Source organism: Poecilia mexicana, unplaced genomic scaffold (genome assembly GCF_051168715.1).
Source record: "Poecilia mexicana isolate PSO_F unplaced genomic scaffold, ASM5116871v1 scaffold_2, whole genome shotgun sequence".
In the NCBI taxonomy this organism is placed as follows: Eukaryota; Metazoa; Chordata; class Actinopteri; order Cyprinodontiformes; family Poeciliidae; genus Poecilia; species Poecilia mexicana.
Genome location: NW_028263371.1, coordinates 13,239,926 through 13,261,665, shown reverse-complemented (window position 1 = coordinate 13,261,665; position 21,740 = coordinate 13,239,926). Strand labels below are relative to the sequence as shown.

The following is a 21,740-nucleotide window of genomic DNA, read 5'->3' as shown; positions in this document are numbered from 1 at the left end:
ATGGTTTAGAATGATCCAGTCAAAGTTTGGGCCAATCCTGCTGAAATGTTCAGACTCCAAACATCGAGAATTACTGGTACACTGATTGCAGTTTTCTGGACGATCACTCATCTTTTAAAAGGTCTGACCTGACCCGATTCCGATTTTAGCCAATACCACTTTTTTTCTCTTTCTGAAAAGTTGCTAAATATAGCAAGAAAGTTGCTGAATTGGCCACAGTGGGGTGACTATTGTTAACTGTAAATATGCAGACATGACCTGGTGGGCCGGTCTGTCAGTCAAACCTCTCTGAAGGAGAAGAGGACTGTGGGTGATTTTTAAATGTTTGCTGAGGTAGATAAGATTGGCAGATAAGATAGGCTTCACATGTAAAAATCAGGCGATCTCCCAAAATTAAGGGAATCGGCATCGACAAATCGTTGCACCTCTATCAAGAGAACGTAAAAATCCTGGTCTCTGGATGTGGAAAGCTGATGGAGACATACACCTGAACCAACTTGCAGCTGTAACCGCAGTGAAAATTTAGTTCTGCCTCAAAGGGCCTGAATATAAAAGCACTCCACACTTTTAAGATTTTTTCCCTTTTTTTCCAAAGACATCTCAGAACCATTCTCTGCCTTCCTTCTCCTCTTTAATGCGGCACTATTTTGTGTTGGTTAATCATACAGAATCATAATAAAGTACACTTGTAAAGAATATTAAGCGTTTGCAAAGCACCTATGATCAAACTCAGATGATTTGGAACAATCTTTCTTCATTTTTTACTGGTGCATTTCAAAACTTTTCACTTTTTATGGGTTGCTCAGCTTTCATTTTGCAACACTTTTCTTGATTTTTGTTAAACTGTGGCTATATATGGTTTATATTAATATCACTTTGATTTTGATCTCTTATTGTGAAGAGTTATCCTCAGTTTAGAGTCCTATTAACTGCATCTCTACAATCTGTAGTAGGCCTATACTTCCAATCAATTAACCAATCATTATTTAAATTTAGCGTAACATATGCCTACTTAAGTGTGTAATGAAAGCAACATAAAGCAACAGGGTGAACCTCTCGAAATAAAACGTGATCCAACACATTTACCATTCGGGCCTGTAGGGTTGGAAGCCTCTCCTTATTGGGTGTGGGAAAGTTTGGAGCCCCTGGTTTACACCCCGCAGCACTGCAGTTTGAGCCACCGGGTGAGGAGAGAGGAGGGGTGGAGAGGGGGTGAATCTGCAAGACTCGGCTCACCACGCCTCGGCACGGTGAGTTCGTCAGCCATATTGACTACCTCCTCTGCTGTCGTGGGAAACGGGCGAGAGGAGCTCCGCTGGCCCGAAGCCTGCGTGCTATCACTGAGCCCTCCGAAGTGCGCTCCGCGTCCGGTAAGCAGCGCAGAGGGGTCGGCCGGGAAGGTGAAACGCTCTATTTTTACCTCACCGTGGATATATATATAAAGCAAGCGCTGCCAGCTGGAGGAGGTGACAGCACGGCACATCCTCAGAGGAGCCGCCTGGCGTTAGAGGTGAGTTTTATCGGCTTCATCTGCGCACCGCTTCAGCTTTAAGCCGCTAATGTGAGTGGGGATTTGTTTGTCCGTCTGAGCGTGGAGGTGTTTTAACTCGGCGGGCCGGTAACAAGTTGTTTCGCAGCACGTAGCCGCCCGACTGACTGCCTGACGGACAGCCGAGCTTTAGGGGCGGCGTGGCCGGACGGCGGTATTCGCCTCGCCGCGGCATCTAACCGGCTTTCTAACGGGAGGACGGGTGAGTCGGAGGCAGCTAACACCAGGTGGTGTCGCTTGTCTCTCCGGTCCTGTGTCAGTAAATGTTACGCAACAGCGTAGCCTTGGTAATAAGATGCAGGTTGCTTCTCTCTGGGTGACTTGGAAGAGGACTCGCTCAGCTTCATTCACATCAAACGAGCAGGGTTACAACTCCGGTTCCTGTTGGTGTGTGTTCATGGTTTCTGTAGTTCTCTGAACGAGTTGGGCTTTGAAATGGGAAATTCTGCGGTTTTCTCTGTAGCTCGAGTGGAGTTCGTGTTTATTTCGTTGTTTGTAACGTTTGGAGAGACACAGTTGAGTTTTTTTTAAGTGTGTTTGGATCGCTTCACATTCCGCTATTAGAGGAGTAATTTCTCATTCAACTCAAAGCCGAAACTTTCAAAAGTTTCAAACTTGTTAAGGCGGTGAGTCTCGCCTACACTGCGGGCCATTTTTTAAAATTATTATTTTATTTATTTTTATTAAGCCTAATTGTTTACTGTCCGTCATGGAAACCCTACCCAGAGACTAGTTAAGCTTTTGGACGTAAACCTCAGTCTTGAATACGGCTCCAGCAGCTCCCACACATGTTAGCGGTCCATCTGCGGCGCAGGGACGCTACGCCGGCGGCGTGCAGGAAATTAGCGGCCGCTGATTGGCCGCATTCGTGCGCGTGAAGTGTTTTATTGGTTGATGTCCGCGTAGCTCAAGTCATTCTCCCGCCGCCGATGGGACCAAATTACAACTCATTTGAGAAAGAGGCTCGGAGCATGATGACATGAGATTGGCTACCTTTGACAGCTGGTTTTGGATTTCTCTCTGCTGGGCTATTTTTTTTTTGTGTGTGTGCCCTGTTGAATAATCATGCAGGTTAAGACCAGGGAAGTAGAATTTTACCTACTTTTCTTTGTGCATCCATTGTTATAATCGTTTTCTCCTATGAACATTCGTATTTTGAACCCAAATCTGAAAGTGAAGATTTCCAATGTTTTCTAAAAGACTTTTCTGTAACATTGTCCCATAATAAATAATTTAGGGCTGCAACTAACGATTATGGCAGTTAACCATAACACTTAATTAATTGATTTGAAAATAGCCTTTTTTCAGTACAATATTAGAAATGCAGTAAATATACAAATAAATCAATTATGTTTTATATTAGAAAAAAACATTTTATTGCCTAAAGTTGCGATAACTGCATTCCTTTAGTGAAGGCTGGATCATTTGTAATAAAGGATACATGTGCAGCTAAAACAGTACTTGTAGCATCAACATTTAAAATAACTTGGTCCTTTCTGCTTGCTTTACTTTGCATCAGTACTGTTTTTCTTTATTAGCCTATTAATAACTGGATAGCAAAAGGAGCTTGATTTATATTTATATTTTTAAACAGTAATTTGAACCGAATGAAGCTAAAAGTGTCACTAGATGAGTTTTGGGTAGAACATTTTTACAAAGTTTTTATTTTTTATCATTTACATTTTTTGTTTTAATCTTAAATGCAAAATGTGTCTTTTTTTGTGTGCAGTTTTGGCTTAATTACTGCTCCGGGTATATTGTTCTTTCAGAAAATGGCCTTTTATTTGAGTCTGTATGCTCCCGTTAACGATTAATCTATTGACTAAATTAGTTGACTGATATTTCAATAATTGATTCATCACAATTAATCGCTTCAGCCCCAACACATTCCTCCTTCTTGAACCATTTTAAGAAGGCCTCTAGGTTTAGAAACATAATCAGTGGTAATGGACAATGACATCAATAAAAAAAAAATCTATCAAACCCACATTAGCATTCTGAAACCCTAATCAGGCATAACATTATGACCACTTGTCTCACTGATCTGCCGAGGCCCAGACTCAGAGACTCCTGAAAGTGGGCCATGGTTTCCGTTCCCAGTGTGTTTGCGGCACATCTCTTAAGTTTAGTAAGTAGCGAGGTGGGGAATGGATGGATCAGACTTGCTTGTATAAGATATAATAAGCCTGGTTGGTTCACATCCTCTATGACAGACACTGCTGCAGGATCCGGAAGGAAATGACAGAATGTGTCTCAGATTAAGGATGAGAAGCTGAGTGATTTTAGCCTTCACACACCAGCTGCTCCGTCTGAGCCTGATCTCAGAGTCGGTTTTACTCCCAAGTGTGTGAAGGTTCGTCTCTGATCTTATTATTGTTCTGGTGTTTCTTCATAAGTTGATCCTTCAGATAACTGAAGTGTAATGTCTGAACACGGTGGGATAATTCTCCTCCTACGAAGCATTCCACATCTAATGATTCATATTATAGTTTTGAATGAGCTTCTAATTAGTTTTCGGTTGTTTTTTCTTCCTCCTTTTTTATATTTTTATGATTTAAAGTGTGTGAAGGTGACTCAGAGTTATTGAGCGCCATGGAAACATAAAGGATTACAGTGTGACATTTGCCCCAGTGTTTCAGTCTGGGCTTTTTGAGGTCCCGCCCTGTATAGGCCATTTGTGCTGCTGAACAAACGCTTTGCTTCATTCACACAGTAAGGAATCGGTGGGATCTTCAGTGCCACAACTAAAGATGCCAAACATAACAGTGAGGAAGGCTTCCTGCTGCTTCAGCAGCTGGTGGATGTTGACTGTGGGCATGTGTGAATGTGCTGCCAGATGTACTGCAGAGCCCCTAAAAACACGGGAAACGTTCATGTTTGACAGATTTCTTTTTATTTTAACATTATTTTTTAAGTTCTATAGATTTGATGGTTTTATGAGCAGAAGGCCTGGTTCACCTTCCTGTCTAATCCTTATTGTTAATACCATGATTTAATGGTATTTACAGATACGTTTTGAAAGTAAACATTTACAAGATTATCAAATCACTTTTATTTAAAGCAGAAATCAAAAACGGACATAGTCACAATAGTGTTTTAATATTTTATTTCTGTAGAGCTGAGTAAAAGTGCTGCACAGTAGGGATGGACATTTATCGCATCGTTAGTTACTCAATGTGATAAATTAATCGTATAGTTTATTAATCATCGTGATACATTTATCATGTTTTGATTTATCGTTGTCACAATAAATTCCAATTCACGCTGATCGATTTTCCCCCTCAAACTGTGTGTATTGTCAATGTTTCATTATTTTCTCAACTGTTAGTTCAATAAGAGTATCGTATAATTAAATACAGTTACTGTTTGAAGTTTCGTGATACAAATCGCTAAACTGCTAACGGCAAATTATAGCCATGACACGGCTATAATTTGGCGTGTCATGGAGTTGCCTAAAAAACGAGATAATTCTTATCGTCTCTTTTGTTATCACAATGCTACCACAAAATACTGATTAAAATGGCTGTTAGGAGCAGATTGGGTATGAGTTTGGGATTCAGAAATGATGACAGAAGTAGTTGCATCCTTTTATGATTGGTAATAATTCATTAGTGCATGATGTGCCTGTTTTTCTCTTATATCTAATCGTTCATCTACTGATGGATAATTAAACTAGCCTTATTAAATCACACAAATAATTTCGAGTTTTGTTGAGAAGCTTCAGTGTCCACCTTTTGTTGTTTTGTTTATCTATTTTAGATATTTAAAATGTCTTCCAGTTCCAGAGTTTTGTTAAAATTTATTGAGCTTTGAAACTGTTCTTGCATTACCATTATATCACTTAAAAATGGTCTCAAAACAACAGTATTATTGTTTATTGCAATAATATCTGGTACAATTTATCGTCGAGAAAAAATCGTTATTGTGACAGGTCTATGTGCAACTATGGTCATTTGATGGATTTATGAACTTAAACACAAAATCAACATCTAAAATTAAACTTGCTAAAAAACGATGTAAAATTTGATGTTTTTATTTGTTTTTAAATGCATAAAAAAATTCTAAATGTTGGACACATTTGTCAACAAATCATGCGACACATCAAATGAACTAGGAATAATAAAAATCGGTTACAGTAATATGACGCATTATTTTAGCATCACTGTTAAACTTCTTCCAATGGAAAACACAAAACGAACGCTAAACGTTTAACACTTGGCGTTGCAGAACATGTCTGGGAATCTGCAAACTAGTCTGTTAAAATGACTCCTCATATCCACCGTGTATTGAATGAGTACATTCATGCTTTGTCACGAATGCATTAATAATCCACCATTCCCATTCTACTTCCGCCGCATCAGCAGAAATATGAACTCTGCACACTGCGGACGGTGGAAAAACCAGCAGGAAGCTCATTCTTGCATTAGTTTGGTGTGGGTTGCTTTACAGAGCCTCGATCTACTGCTACTCTTCTTTTCTCGTTGAAACCCACTGCATCATCGCTTCTAAACGACATGTCGTCGTTACTTGATCGCATTCTTGGCAGTGCAGAATCTGCAGGCGAGCGACCGTTTATAATTTGACAATCTCATTAACAACATGATTAGAGTTTTCGCATTAATCATATTACATCAGGACATTCAGATTGCAATTTCTTAAAACCTGAGTGAACGCAGAGAGGGAGCAGAGCAGAGGAGCCTGCATGAAGTTTAAAATGTTACAGTGTTCGCTTTTAGAAAACAGGATGAAAGGGTGTAGTGTGCTCAGGGCGCCGAGTTTCTTTCTTCATGAATGGTAACCTGGAAGCTCGATCTACTGGGAATAACCTTCTGGCTTCACTGAATGAACAAACACACACACACACAAACACACACACATGCACACACACCCTGAAGGCTTGTATATCCAGGTTTGTGAGAAGGTTCACGAACCAGAGGAACAAGTCTGCTCTCTTTAACTTTTTTCATTAGTGACCTAATGTGTGTGGTTGTCGACGGATGTTTGTTTTTTCTGCAAATTGGACTAATTCTGATAGCTGTGCTAAAGATGCATAAAAGCTAAATATTATAGCTAATCTTGTAATTTATTTATTTAATTTTGGAGCATATTTTCGGCTCACCAAATCTTCTCTGTGTCTTAGTTTGCATTAGAATAAGTTTGAGTTATTTCACCTTTCTGTTCCCTCGCGTATCTCCTGGCTGCAGGTATGTGGGTCAAGTAAAGCTTTGAATACTTATAACCTCCCCCCACATAGTGTCTTTCATTTGGATAATCCATTCGTTCTTCTTTTCTTTCTCTCTTTGGTAGCTGTCAAGATGAAATGAGTAGGAAAAGGAGCATTTTGGTTATGCACTCGTTATTCTTCTCATACCGGCCATTTTCAAGAAGTGTACTTTAGATTTAAGCAATTTCTTAAAGGACTTTGGGGAAATATTTCACTGCCTCGACATACAGTGGCTTTGTGTAGCTAAATGGAGATGTTCAAAAATGTTTGGTGCATTTTTATTTCCAGATACGAGTCAGATTTTCCAGCTTTTAGGACTTAATAAAACATATCATTTGAATGATGCAGAATGGTAAACTTTTTAAAAGATGACCTGCTTTACGGTACGAGGTAGAGACGCACCATGAAGGATTTACGATCACTTCCCGATGCACATGTCTGACCTGCTGAATTTTTAGTAGATTCCAAATTCTTCTTAACTTGTAAATGGCAGCATTTACATTTTTTTTCCTTTTTGCTGTTTATAGTAGTAATAAGTTGTTTATGTTTGGAGAATGTTTTAAATTATTTTTTTGGGGGTGAAAAAAGCCCCTCCATTTATTTCAAATGATCTCATTTGGAAACCATGTCTTTACAACACATATCCATGGTGTGTATTCCCCAGGGCGTGCATACCTTTCCTCACCTTTCCCTCAAGGAAACTTCATTTCTAAAGGCATCATGTTCAAGGACAGACAAAGACTGAAAGTTTCAAACGGCAACAATGTTATCTGCTGAGATCAGCGGAGTGTCAAGTTGCTCTCGGCCTGAATGACTTCAGGAAGACGACATGTATTTGCAATACCTTTATGACTATTGATTAAATTTAGTTCTGTTTTTATGACTTTTTTTTTTTAAAGTTTTGCACAATGTCTCCAATTCCATTAGCTCTAGCAGCTCAGATGCCAGAAGGATAGCTAAAGTCCATTCAACTGGCAAAATATGCCACAACTGTGCAAAGTGTAAATGCATTAGACTTGAAATATTAAGCCTACCAGACACTGCAGCAGGCAGTCCCTTGTGGTGTTGCACACATGGATTAAAATAAACCCCCTGCCTATTCGTGGTTCAGTATTTGAAGATTTTTCTGACTTCAAGTTGTTTCTGGAAAATTCACCCATTCGAAGATTTACTTTCCTGTAGAGCGTAAATACAATATTCAAAAGGAAATGGAGCTTGGGAAGCTGAAATGACTGGACACAATACTGCTGAATGCTCTTGTCTGGCATTTCCAAAGCAGCCAATCCAGGAGCGCCATTGGTCTTCCTTGGCACTGATTGACTGACAGATGTTAGCTTTTGCAATAGCGCTAAATTAGTTTTCTCTCTGCTTATTAAGGCGTTTTTGGTGTTTGAACTATTACAAAAGTATGCAATCTCAAAATCATCCATGAATTCTTGGTGAATCTATTGCAAGCACATTTATGCCAAATTCATTGAAATGTTTTTTTTTTCTTTCCGCTTCTGACCAGAAGAATGTTCTAGTCCTACTTAAAGCCCATTAAGGCTGCATTTTCCCAAACGATGAAAAGATGGCATTAATGAAAACACCTTAATAGTAGAGATAAATAACAGTTGATCGGTGGAAGGAAGAAATCGAAGAGAAACTGGCTTTGCAGTTTCTCTTCGGTTGCACATATTGACATGACATTTGCATGAGACGATGTACAAAAGTCCAACACATTACAGCTGTGCTCTAAAGCTCATTATTTCCACCAGCTTACACTGCAGATTGTCCATTAGGTCATGACAGAATAATTGATGGATTTCCATATTAGTGGGAGAGCACACGGTAGTTCAGGTGAACAAGTTCTACTGTATGCACTGCAAAATCAGATGCAGACAGCTCATTTAGTTAAATATTGTTTCTCCTTTTTGGCTAACCATACCTGCAGCAGCTAAAGTGATTAGTTAAGGCTCTGGTGTGGAACATCTGGAATATTCCTCTGCAGCATCATTGGAACTATGACCATCTCTGCAGTCAGTTTGACTAAACGAGTTTAGCTTATGGCGTTGTAAATGACTGAGACCAGGCCAAACCCAGTCGGCAAGGGCCTGGGGCGTTTAGGTGTCTGTCTGGTAGGAGTTACCAAACATGATGTAGAGAGGTTATTCACCAAGGTTTATGATGATAAAACTTTGTTAGCTTAAAGAATATTTAGTGCTTTTCAAATATGTGCAAAACCTGGAGCAGAATCAGGAAAACATTCAGGAGAGTTAAAGGAAATACAAAACCTGTGACCCACATTGAAACCAGCGGATTTAATAATAGGTTTAGTACTGAGTTAAAGGTTTGTTTGATAGGCACTTATGGTATAAATCTTGAAAATGCACATATTTTTCTCCCCGGGTGTAAGAAAGCAATAAAATTTCTTTTATACTCCACCTAAATGGGCGTGAAACGATTAATCGCGAAGAATTTTAATGCATTTTATTAGAATAACCGGCAACTAATTTAGTAATGGATTAATCGTTAATTAGAATAAACACTCAAAAAAAGCAGTTTGTTGAAAGAACAACATACTCAGAGCAGCAATTAAGCCAAAACTGTACAAAAATGTTTACATTTTGCCTGTAAGATGAAATAAAATAATAAAAATATGTTCTACCCAGAACTCAAGTGGTGGCTTTTTCACATAGTTCAAATAATTTAGTTGCAGTCCTGCACCTAAAGTTTGCTTGAGAAGTGAGAAAACAAAACTTTTTTTAAAAGTTTTGTAGGGTTTAGAAATTATTAATATCAAGTATTCCCACTGCTGAGTATTTGCTGCACAACCACCTGCCTTCAGAAGACGTCTAGTCAGTAAATGGAGTCCATCTGTGTCTAAATTAATACCAATAACAATCCAGCTGTGCTGCGAAGGCCTTAGGGGCTTTCTCAGGGAACATTAGAGAACAAACAGCATCATCAGCCAAAACACTCATGGGAAATGGGATGATCTGCAGAGATTGAAAGCTCAGGTGGGAGAATCAGGACAACTGAACACTCTACAAATCTATTGTGGAAATAGCTTAGTACAGGAGGAACACCTGCTGGAGGCTGCAAAAGACCTGAGACCCTCCAGCTGGACGGTCGGCTACTCAAAACATTCATTCAGAGCTTCAGCGGAAAGAAGATTTAGATCAAAGTGAATTCATGTTGGAGTAACCCAAAGTTCAGAGCAAAGTCCAATAGGGAATTTGTGGCAGGATGAGAAAATGTATTTTGTTCCGATGTGCCAATGTGAGGGATTTTTGCAAAGATCAGCCTCTTATGTGTGAAACATGTAGAAAAACTTCACAATTGTGTTGGATGATTGCCTAAAACCACTAAAAAAAAAGAAAAAAAAATGTCGCAATGAGCAATGAATCAGTCGCATGATAAATTAAAGTGAGCTCATATTTTTTGAAGGGCAATTTTGTTCACAGAGGCTTCATGATCCATTTTATTTACGGTTTTGATTGCAAGTGTCTTTTTTTAAATTTCCGTTTATTGTTTTTGGTTGTTGTTTTATTTTGGTTATTCCAGTCTAGCCATCTTCCAGTTCCAGTGTGAAGTTTTCTTTACCAAGTTAAAGTTTGTTGGTCTTGAGAGAGCAAACTTACACCATTATCAAGATGCAAATCGCAAATGGTCTCAAAACAACAACAGTATTCATCGCAAAATAATTGCTGGGACAGTTTACGGTCCAGCTAAATTTATCGTGACAGGCCTGGTTGTAATGTTACAAAGTGTGAGAAGGTTGAAGGAGGACGACTGCTGTATCATAGGGTAGTATTTGTTTGACATTATTGCACAATTTTATGCAATAATGTCTCAGGGAACTGATGTGAAACTCTTCCAGCTCGTCTCCATGCTGTATTCTGCGACTGTCCTCAAAGCTTTCCACTGAGCCTGGTTTAATTCTCCACACTGACACTTGAGAGACGTCTATTTCTGGCCCAGCACATCGCAGAGACCTGGCACCTTTGGGACACTTACCAACTCATCTCTTTATTTTACGTTCCCACCATCTTAAGCGTGTTGAAGGTCGAGATAAAACTGCACTCACCGGCTCCTTGTGGAGAGCGAAGGGAAAATCGGAGCAGAGAAGCAGGAGTTTGTGTTTTTCTTTCTCGCTGTGTTGCTGTTTCAGTTTCTTCCTGTGTGCTTTCTGTTGCTACAGCTGAGGATTTCTCTTAGCTGCCACTTGGCTGCTTCTCTGTTTTGTTTTTTTTTATTGGCCATTATCACGACTTTTTAATGGCCGTGCGACTCCGTGGCGTTCTCCGTTTGGTCGTTTTCTGCTGCAGCCAACGTAGAGGAGCAGCTGTGTGTTACATCGAGATGCTGCGAAATCTGCAGATATAAAAAAAACATTACAGATTTTGAACATCGGGGGAAATTTGACCAGTTTTGGATTTGAACAATTTTAATAAAGCAAGAAAAAGTTCAGGTAAATTTTTTTTAGTTTACTAAATGGACACAGATGTTTAATTTCTAGCAGTTTCACAAGATCTTAAAAGCAACTTATTTGCTCATTTTCCTTCACACACACATGCAGTCAAGTGACATCCCATTCTTAATCCAGAGGCTTTCATATGATATTGATCCACACTTTGCAGCTCAAACTACTTTAGCTCTTAGAAGGATTTCCACAAAGTTTTTAAGGTGTTTATTTGAATTTTTGGCCATTCTCCATTTGGTCTAAAATGATGTTTCATTTCCATTTTTCTTTTATTATTCTTCTAAATTACTAATATAATCTTAAATAGAGCTAAATAATTAATGCACACAACACTTGCAGTAAAAAAATGACTTCTTTTGTGATTTCCATGTTTGGAGTCATTGGAAAGCTTAGAATCCGCACTTTCAGAATCTGCGAATGACTCAAAACGCTCCAAGTTGACGTGTTCATGGTTTTGTCGTAGCCAGTCGTATTTACAGAACGCCACCAGCCTTCTCGGACCACATATTGCCATCTCGGGTTGTAAGACGTTGCGTTATTGCGTAGTCCGTGAGTGTTTATTGAATGGGTTAAATGGTGCTCAGAGTCAATGGATGCTTAGTTTCATGAAACCCGTCCGGTACCGTTGATGTAAGGCCATATAAACCCGTCCGGTACGGTTGATGTAAGGCCATGGAAACCCGTCCGGTACGGTTGATGTAAGGCCATGGAAACCCGTCCGGTACGGTTGATGTAAGGCCATGGAAACCCGTCCGGTACCGTTGATGGAAGGCCATGGAAACCCGTCCGGTACCGTTGATGGAAGGCCATGGAAACCCGTCCGGTACCGTTGATGGAAGGCCATGGAAACCCGTCCGGTACCGTTGATGGAAGGCCATGGAAACCCGTCCGGTACGGTTGATGTAAGGCCATGGAAACCCGTCCGGTACCGTTGATGTAAGGCCATGGAAACCCGTCCGGTACCGTTGATGTAAGGCCATATAAACCCGTCCGGTACGGTTGATGTAAGGCCATGGAAACCCGTCCGGTACGGTTGATGTAAGGCCATGGAAACCCGTCCGGTACCGTTGATGGAAGGCCATGGAAACCCGTCCGGTACGGTTGATGTAAGGCCATGGAAACCCGTCCGGTACGGTTGATGTAAGGCCATGGAAACCCGTCCGGTACGGTTGATGTAAGGCCATGGAAACCCGTCCGGTACCGTTGATGGAAGGCCATGGAAACCCGTCCGGTACCGTTGATGGAAGGCCATGGAAACCCGTCCGGTACCGTTGATGGAAGGCCATGGAAACCCGTCCGGTACGGTTGATGTAAGGCCATGGAAACCCGTCCGGTACCGTTGATGTAAGGCCATATAAACCCGTCCGGTACCGTTGATGTAAGGCCATATAAACCCGTCCGGTACGGTTGATGTAAGGCCATGGAAACCCGTCCGGTACGGTTGATGTAAGGCCATGGAAACCCGTCCGGTACCGTTGATGTAAGGCCATATAAACCCGTCCGGTACGGTTGATGTAAGGCCATGGAAACCCGTCCGGTACGGTTGATGTAAGGCCATGGAAACCCGTCCGGTACCGTTGATGGAAGGCCATGGAAACCCGTCCGGTACGGTTGATGTAAGGCCATGGAAACCCGTCCGGTACGGTTGATGTAAGGCCATGGAAACCCGTCCGGTACGGTTGATGTAAGGCCATGGAAACCCGTCCGGTACCGTTGATGGAAGGCCATGGAAACCCGTCCGGTACCGTTGATGGAAGGCCATGGAAACCCGTCCGGTACCGTTGATGGAAGGCCATGGAAACCCGTCCGGTACGGTTGATGTAAGGCCATGGAAACCCGTCCGGTACGGTTGATGTAAGGCCATGGAAACCCGTCCGGTACCGTTGATGTAAGGCCATGGAAACCCGTCCGGTACCGTTGATGTAAGGCCATGGAAACCCGTCCGGTACCGTTGATGTAAGGCCATGGAAACCCGTCCGGTACCGTTGATGTAAGGCCATGGAAACCCGTCCCGTTGCACCCCGTACACGCTGTCCTCTCCACTCTGCTCACCTCAGCATCTGCTGACTCTGCTCTGGGATTTTGTGAGGCCTACCTCTTCACAGCTGAGCTGCTGCTGTTCCCACTGGCTTCCACTAATACCTCCACCCGTTCTTTGTTAGGCGATTCAATGCATCACTGAAGGAGGAATTATATCTGACGTAAAGCCTGCTGGACCACCAGGCAGGCAGGCTTAGACAAGAGGGAAAAAACCCTAAAAAAGACCTAATCAGAAGAAATGTAAATTAATTGATTCATTAGTTTTAGTTGTTGTTGTTTCTAAACATCTTTGGGTTTTTATTTGTGTTTTAGGCGGCGGTGCCCCAGAGTGCGGCAGGAAGACGGAGGACGACTTCTTTCAGTTTTATCAGCGACGGGGAACGGGAGGAGAGAGGAAGATGCCCAAACCGGTTGGTACCCCAACAGCGCGGATTAATTGGTGTTAATTGGTGTTCACAGTCAGTCGTGTTCTCTACCGACATGCAAAGTGCTGCTTGTGGTGCATGTTTAGAGCACTAAAAAGACCGCCGCCACACTTTGTGCTACATTAAGTCTTCTCAGGAAGGAAGTTGTTCCTCTTCGATTCCTACTAATTACAGGGAGGTTGTTCTGCCATGCACTGCAAAATCACAAAACTAACTTAAGACAATTCTTGCCAAGATACAGGAGTTAGTTTTAAGCCAGATGAAAAATTATTATTTCCCCTGGAAGGTTATTTCATTTATAACAATGTTTTTTCCCATGTTACAAGTGAAATAATCTGCCAGTGGAACTTTTTCATCAATATAGTAATTATTGACTTAAATCAAGCTCCTATATCTTGCTAAAAAGTTACTTTTTAGTTTTGTCTTATTTCAAGTGTACTAAGATATTTGCACCAGAAACTAGACCAAAAGATTTATATTTTTTTGCAGTGTGGTCCTGGTCTTTAAAGTTTTTGACATTAATTTTTTTGCAGTGTGGTCCTAGTCTTTAAAGTTTTTGACATTTATTTTTTTTGCAGTGTAGTCCTAGTCTTTAAAGTTTTTGACTTCAGTTTTTGGTTCAGAGATGTTCCAGAGCTGATGTGAGCGAGGGAAAGTAACTGTACTGATATTTAGGATGTTTTACAGAAGAAATCCACCATTTGTGGATTCCCGACTGCTTTCCACATCGTGAATGGAAAGCAAAGAGGAACTATCGACACATGCAAGCTTTGCAATTCCACTTTTCAAAAAAAAAAAAAAAAAAAAAAGTCTTGTAGGGGTGAAATTTATTGACATGCACATTTTCAGACCCGCTTTTACGAGCTGTGTGCTAAAGATGGTCTCTTGTTTGTCCCTGAATCACTGATCCGACATGAAGCCATGGGGGTAATTGAGATTTCTTGATTATCTCTGGAGCGCAGCATGATTTAGGTTCATAACCACCATTCAGTTTTTAGTTTCATGCAGGTAGTGAGTCTTCCCAGCAGTCGGACACAAAATGTGACACGAGTTCACAACGTTTTGGTAAAACACTCAGATTCACTAAGAAGTTCAACAGACACTTTGTTTCTAGAGATTTCCACAAAGAGGCTTTCTCAGCTCTATTTTTACATCGAGGGACTCAGGAAGCTTCTTTCAAGTCGCTGCGACAGAGTAACACTTGATCAGCTGGGAGCTAAAGTAGGCGATGCGGACTTAAAAGTTTTATCACAATATTTTGTAATATTATTGTGATGACAATAAAAGTGATGGTTGTTGCTTCTTTTTAGGTACCGGTAATTGCTGTGACAATAGTCACAGCAATTACAACCCCAATGCTGCTCTTATAAAACGTTCCCCTTTGTAGTGCGCTTTGCTTTTTTTTTTTAGGAAAGGAGTCACAAAAAGTGCACACAGGACCCGCATTTAATAACTTTTGCAAACGTATTAATATTTATTCATGCTGGCTCTCATTGAACAAGCATTTGAGAAAACTAACAATCCTGATTCCCGACAAAATGGACAATTTTACAGGGCTTAATGTCATTAATTGGAATTTATGACGACAATAAATCAAAACTCTTGTTGCGATAAATTTATCACGATAAACCTCCATCCCTAAACTGAAGACATATTGAATCCCAAGTACTGAATATTGTGGTATTTCTACTAGAGTACAAATGAATCATGCGAGACTCATTTCAAAGATGAATGTATTTTCCATTCTCCTTCCCCTCCTGCAGAACAGCATTTCTGACAGAAGACATCGACTAGACATCAGAGAAAACTGTGATCATTGTATACGGCTTGTTCTGACTTTTTATTTATCCTTTCGCTACACGCCGGCTCCTCATGTAGTTACAGAGTCTGTGAGTGGTTGTTAGGTGAGTGGCTCATTAATCTTGGTAATGGGGAATTTGGCCAGGAACGGCTTCTACGTAGAGTCCAGTGATATGTGATCAAGATGAAACAAAGCAGCAGCGAATCAAAGGTGAAGCATTCAATAAATTAGAGTTTTTGCTACTTTTAATGCTCATTTTAAAATGTAACGTTAACTGGAGTTTCTCTGGGATGTTCTCAGGCCCAGTTTTCAGTGAAACCGTAACATGTTTTGTTGCCGCTCGTTTCCACGTCTCCAGTAATTGAAACCAGGTCTGAGTGAAACTTTGCTGTGAAGTTCTCCGTAGGTGGGAAAGCGCATGTGCAGCCCATGTGCAGCATGAGGTGGAGGCTAAGGGTTAAAGCACATCTTCGTTTCGATGACGTGCCAAATCACAGCGCCATACAGTGGCCTGGCATGACAACTACAGTCAATTTATTGTTTTGTCTAAATGGCGACAGAGAAATGCTCACCAGTCAACAGGACCATAATATTCTGCTCCAACACGTGTATAAAACCAGTTTTTAAAGACGAGTGACCAAAGGCACACCGTCAGTCTCCAGTAATCTCATGTCTTGTCTCTGTTGAAAGTGTTTTGATGCAGAAGCGACTAATATTAGCATGTTTGCTCTGTTGGACTTAATGACTTGTTGATGATTAGGCTCACGCAATATTTCAAGTTATTCCAAACCAATTTGGGCTAGTCTAAATTTCCCTTTGAAGCAAGGCTTGTTGCAGTTGATTTTTTCCATGTTTGACCAACGTAGTCGGCCTTATTGTTTCAGGTCCTTATTATTTATTTTACATTGGCCGTTTTACTCGACTGAACAAATTAAAGTTGTTTTTTACATGTTTGACCAGGCTTGTAAAGCTACTGGTGTGTTTGTGTGCTGCATTAGTGCAGAGTTATCAGTACATTTATGTCTTCTACCATTTTAAGTCAATTCAGTGCTACAGCCAATATTAAACCACAGATATCAATATTTAAAGTGAAAAATGTGGATCGGTACTTCCTCACCACCTGGTAAACCCTTGTATTTAGTTAATAATGTGAAATAAATTTGATTTGAACAAAAATGTCAGAACTGTGCTTCAGAGTGTGCAGTGTGAACGTAACCCAAGTGGTACCGGTGCGTCGTCTCCTCCTCTGAACGTCTGTTATTTTGCACCATGATGGATTTCATGGGAAGCGATCGTCTGCTTTCTCTTCCAATAATTGTTTTCGGGGACATTCTGGAAATGACGGCCGGACTGACGAGGTTGAAAGGCGACGAGAGCAAAAGAGAAAGTTGAAAAGAAGAGCTCAAGCTTAGATCATCCAAACAGAGAAAATAAAAGTACACAAAGGGAAAAAGAGGATTTGGGAAGGACTGAGTGACAAGCACTTTGTCTGTAACCAGTCCAGAAAAACGATACCCCTGCTACCCTCGGGGGGGAAACCCCACTCCAGTTACATCAAACCGCCCTTTGACATTAAACTTTACAACGGGAAAGTAAACTCATCAGCTGCTTTTACTCTTTCATTAATGAATCTTGTTTTTGTTTTGTTTCTTTAAAAGTCACTTGACTCTGGGAGCTTGTGTTGTAACCAGGAACTAACTTTTCTCCGTTAACTTATAGACACAGAAAGGCAAAATTAAACGTCTTTGCAGCAAATAAGACCTGCAGCAATTGTTTTTTTACTTTATTGAGTAAAATAAAGTACTGCCTGCCTTGTGTGGCAGGCAGAAAACCTTCTGCCTGCCACACAAAACCACTAAAAAAAGAAAGTACTTGCAGGCAAAGCCTTTAAAATTGAATTTGCTCTGCACCTTCACCTGCCCTGGAGCTGTGTTTTAATGGTGCTCTTGTGTGCCGCAGTCACCTCTTTCATAAGTGGGGGGTTGTACAAACCCGGTTTTATGTAAGTAACCAGGAAAGGCTTGTTTCTACAAAGAAGTGGTGATTAAATTGAATGAAGAGGATTCGGCTTAGTCTTTTACCTTGCATCACATTGTTGCACCGCGCTGCTGCTGGTGGCTAAAAATACACAGACGAGGCTGATGCTAAAGTAGAAGACTGACCAGTTACTAGGAAAAAAACATCTGTTTATTTCAGGACCCCTGATGAAGCGCCTTGAGTCTTTTAAGCTGAAGTTTTAGATCTTGTCTTCAATGTTATTGTTACATATGGCAGAAACCACCAAATTTTAGAAAGTAGCTGTGGTCTAGGTTCTTGCACTAACATCTTGGTACACTTGAAATAAGAGAAAACTAACTTATAAGTAAATTTTCAGCAAGATTAAAACCTGTTTTAAGTCAATAATTCCTTAATTTGGATTAAAAAAAAGTATTCGCTCCACTGCCAAAGTTTGTCACTTGTAACATGGAGAAAAAAATGTTGATACAAGTGAAATAATTTGAATTGTTTTAAGTCACCAATTCCTTAATATTGATTTTAAAAAGTCTTGCTTCCGTTGGCAGATTTTTTTTTTCCACTTGTATCGACATTTTCCCCATACTTTGCGCCGCTTAACTTCAAACCTAGAATTATATGCAACTATTTGCATTGTTGTTCCTCTTATGAGCAGCTGAATCAGTCTTTCCAAAGCTGATTTTCTGTATTAAAAATGACTTTAGACCAGATTATAAATACATCTAGGTCCTGCAGTAGATCAAACATTCCAGTGTTTTCATGGTTTAAGTATCTGCATATTTTTTATTTATTTATTGTGCATCAGTAAGCCTCGCTAACACTTTGACAGTCAATGCAAATGTTTCCATGCAGTCTGGATGAATAAACATGCTGTGGTTGTGTGTTTATGCTAATGGCATTTATTTGACCTCTTGAGCGCCTTAATTTGTGTTTGTTTTGTCCAGCTTTTCTTTTGGTTGTTTTACGAGACCTTTTAATGGAGGGTGTGAGAGGTGACGGGACTTTGTGCATTATTGATTTTATTGCTGGGTTACACACATGCTGCCTCTGCTAGCGATGCTATCCCTGAGAGCCAGGGCTTTGTGGAAGTGAAGTGAGAGTTGGAGGCGGGGTTTGTAGCACTGGGGCTTTGCTGGAGGGTTTAAATATTTCAGAGGTCCATTTTCATCAATATAATGGAAATTATCCGAGTCACTAAATCTAGCTGTAGGGAGGGTGTGAAATTCACTGGGAAGCTTACGCGCTCTCCTCAAGTATCTCTACACTTTCTTGTGGAATGTTTTGTAGCAGCCCAGTAAATTCCTCTAAAGGCGCATCAGAACGTCAGAGATTATTTAGCTAGTTCTGCTGTGCTGCTTCACTCAGTCTGTTAAAATACCTTCAGACGGCATGACTGAGTCTTTGTCGAGTTTTGTGCCAACTTGAGGAGCAGAAAATGACCTGCGTTTTGAATTTTAACTGGAAAAAGTCTTCAAAAATTATTTTTTGGGATGTTGACAATATTAATAAATTGACATAAATATTTGAGTTGCCCAGAAGTCGCCATAAATCATGAGCTATTATGCAGTTCGACTTCTTCAATGTTGCCTTAAATTGTAATATTTTTGTAAATGGAGACGAGTTTCACTGTCAACGACATAACATGCAGTCGACAACTGAGGAACCCGTGACACACGTCACATTTTGACGAGTGCCATCATCAAACCCTTAATTAATGCACGCCAAAAATGTTGATCATTTTCCCATTTATTACGGTTCAAAAGCAACTCCAACCAGGTGGGTTTTTAGCTTTGATTTAAAGGAGCTCAGTGTTTCGACTGTTTTGCAGTTTTCTGTAAGTTTGTTCCAGATTTGTGGCGCATAGAAGCTGAATGCTGCTTCACCAGGTTTGGTTCTGGGGATGCACGGCAGAACCAGAACCAGAAGACCTGAAATGTCTGGAAAGTTGATACAAGTTTCTAATGTATTTTGGCTCCAAGCTGTTCAGTGATTTATAAACTAACAATATTTTAAAGTCTCTGAGCTGCAGGCAGCCAGTTTGGGGATGCAAAAAATATTTCCTGACGTCGCAAAATGTGCCGACAAACGGGAGTTGAAAAAGTTTTTTTTTTTTTGTCTTTTTATTGACTGCAGGTCATAAAGACAACACAGCATGTACATATAAAGACAAATGACATCATCCATTCTCTCTCTTTTTCTCATGTCAATTACATTCAGTTTTGTTGCTATGGCAACTCAGTGGTTAAAAAAAAACCCCCATCCAATTGCAGTTTTGTTGAATATCTGAGTTTGTCTGTTGCAATAAATCTGGATGTTGCTGACTTCTTTCTCCGTTTTTTAAAAATTTGTTTTTATTTTTAACAAATAAAAATGAATTAATACTTCCATTACACTCTGATTTATTATTTTTTTGTGTCTTGTAACATTTGTTCATCAGACAGAACATGCTGTTGGCACTTAAAGAACTAAAGTAACACTAATCGATGCTCTTTGTTGGAGTACAACTTATATTTGCAGCAGTTATATGTTTAGATATAATAATTTACACCTTGTGATGCATATTCACATGCTTTTGGGAATAGAAGTTTAATTGGTGGATAAATGTAGTCAGAAAGTGTCTGATTTTAATTCAGTGTTCAAAACAAAAGGGAGAGGAAGAGGACTAAATATGCTCTACTTGCACAGTTCTTGGAGAAAAGAAATGCATGCATTGATTATGTCCTCATCACTTTTGATTTCTGCATGAAATGTATTTTCTGCCAGTCCAGATCTGCCCACACAGCAGAGACGTTTGCAAATTCTTTAAAATTCATCAACTACTGGACCTGGCATGACGGTGGATCAATCTCACCACATATACATTCGTGATGCTTCCTGAAACGTTTAACATACAAATTGCTGTTGACATACGCTCAAAGCATCCTTTAACGCATCAAATAACATAAAACCAGGAATTAATTAGAAAGTTGGAGTGTAAAATGTTGGTTGGTGAAATACGAGTGTGGAAGAGTAAATAAGGGGATCGAGGTGTAAAAAGCAGACATCATTGTGGAAGTGAAAATGAAAAGCCGCTAACAGACGAGGTCAAGACGACGACATGACCTGGTTTGGCCTTAAATCCTGCATAAAGCAGCTCAGCAGCTTTTAATCGTGGCTTCTCTCATTCAGTCTCAAACGCAGTCAACAGGTGGGCTGCGGCGCGTGGGCGGCCTCTGCCTGTACACACTAGCCTGGTATTTAGCTGTCACTACTTGTACATAACACGGAGTTGCTCAAGGATGCTGGCAAACACAGACGGCTGCAGACACACGGCCCGCATTGTTCCGTGGCGTTAACCAGCTACAATTTTAAACGGCAAACTGAAGGCGGGAACAATCGGTGACAACAGGCCTCCCCGCTGGGTCGCTTGGCACTGGCGGGTTCTGAAGGACGGAAAAATTGCTCTCGATCAAAGCCCCCCCCACCCCCCTCGCCTAAACAAGACCTCCAGCTGCTGCCTCGGATGTACAATCTGTGGCTGAATAGAAGCGATTTAGTTTTCTCACTGCAGTTTCACATGTTGAATTAACTGGAAGTCTCACAAGTTGTTTATAGACCTGCAAGACGAGAGAGAGAAACAGACCTTCAGTGTTGTTTCTGCTTTTTGATCAGATGCACATCTAAAAGATTCCCAGCTCTGCCTCCTTTTAAGATGTTCATAAAAGTAAGAGACGCTCCATTTGATCCACGGACTCGTACAAATACACACCGTGTTCTGGACGTCACTGCGTCGTTTTTCTGTGAAGTCAGAAAGTTTCGTCGTCTCGTTCTGGGAACGCTTATCCCACAGCTACAAAATACGCTTTAGAATAATAAGCAAACATTTGTATCAGAGTCGCTCATTTACCTCAATTTCGCATTAGAGAAGGTCACTAAGAAAACACTAAATACGGTTTCATCAACCTGCAACATTTTCTGATTGTGACTAAGGTTTTCTGTTCATAACAAAATCAGCTGCAAAACCTAGGACTTGTTTGGGGTCCCAAAAAAAAGTTGGGAGTACAGCTTTTTTTTTTTCCTTGACTATTAATCCCTAAAGAAATTTATGGTCACATGTAGTGTTATACACGCAAGTCATAGTATCTTGAAATACATTTTTCTCTGTGCTATTTAAGTGATACCAGAGGTTCACCTGCCAGATGTGTCTGACTCAACAGATTCTGAAGAACTTTAATTTGCATCCT

The 21,740-nt window shown here is 40.5% G+C and overlaps 1 protein-coding gene across 1 annotated transcript in view; it reads left to right on the top strand.

Annotated features, from left to right (window-relative positions):
* The first annotated feature begins 1,124 nt into the window (after positions 1-1,124).
* LOC106928727 (radixin) overlaps positions 1,125-21,740 on the top strand; it is a 46,644-nt gene continuing 26,028 nt past the window's right edge. Inside the window, exons 1-2 of the mRNA XM_015005175.2 lie at positions 1,125-1,510; positions 13,591-13,688. Coding sequence (XP_014860661.2) covers positions 13,677-13,688 — 12 coding nt within the window. The 5' untranslated portion in view covers positions 1,125-1,510; positions 13,591-13,676. The remainder of the gene's footprint in view (positions 1,511-13,590; positions 13,689-21,740) is intronic.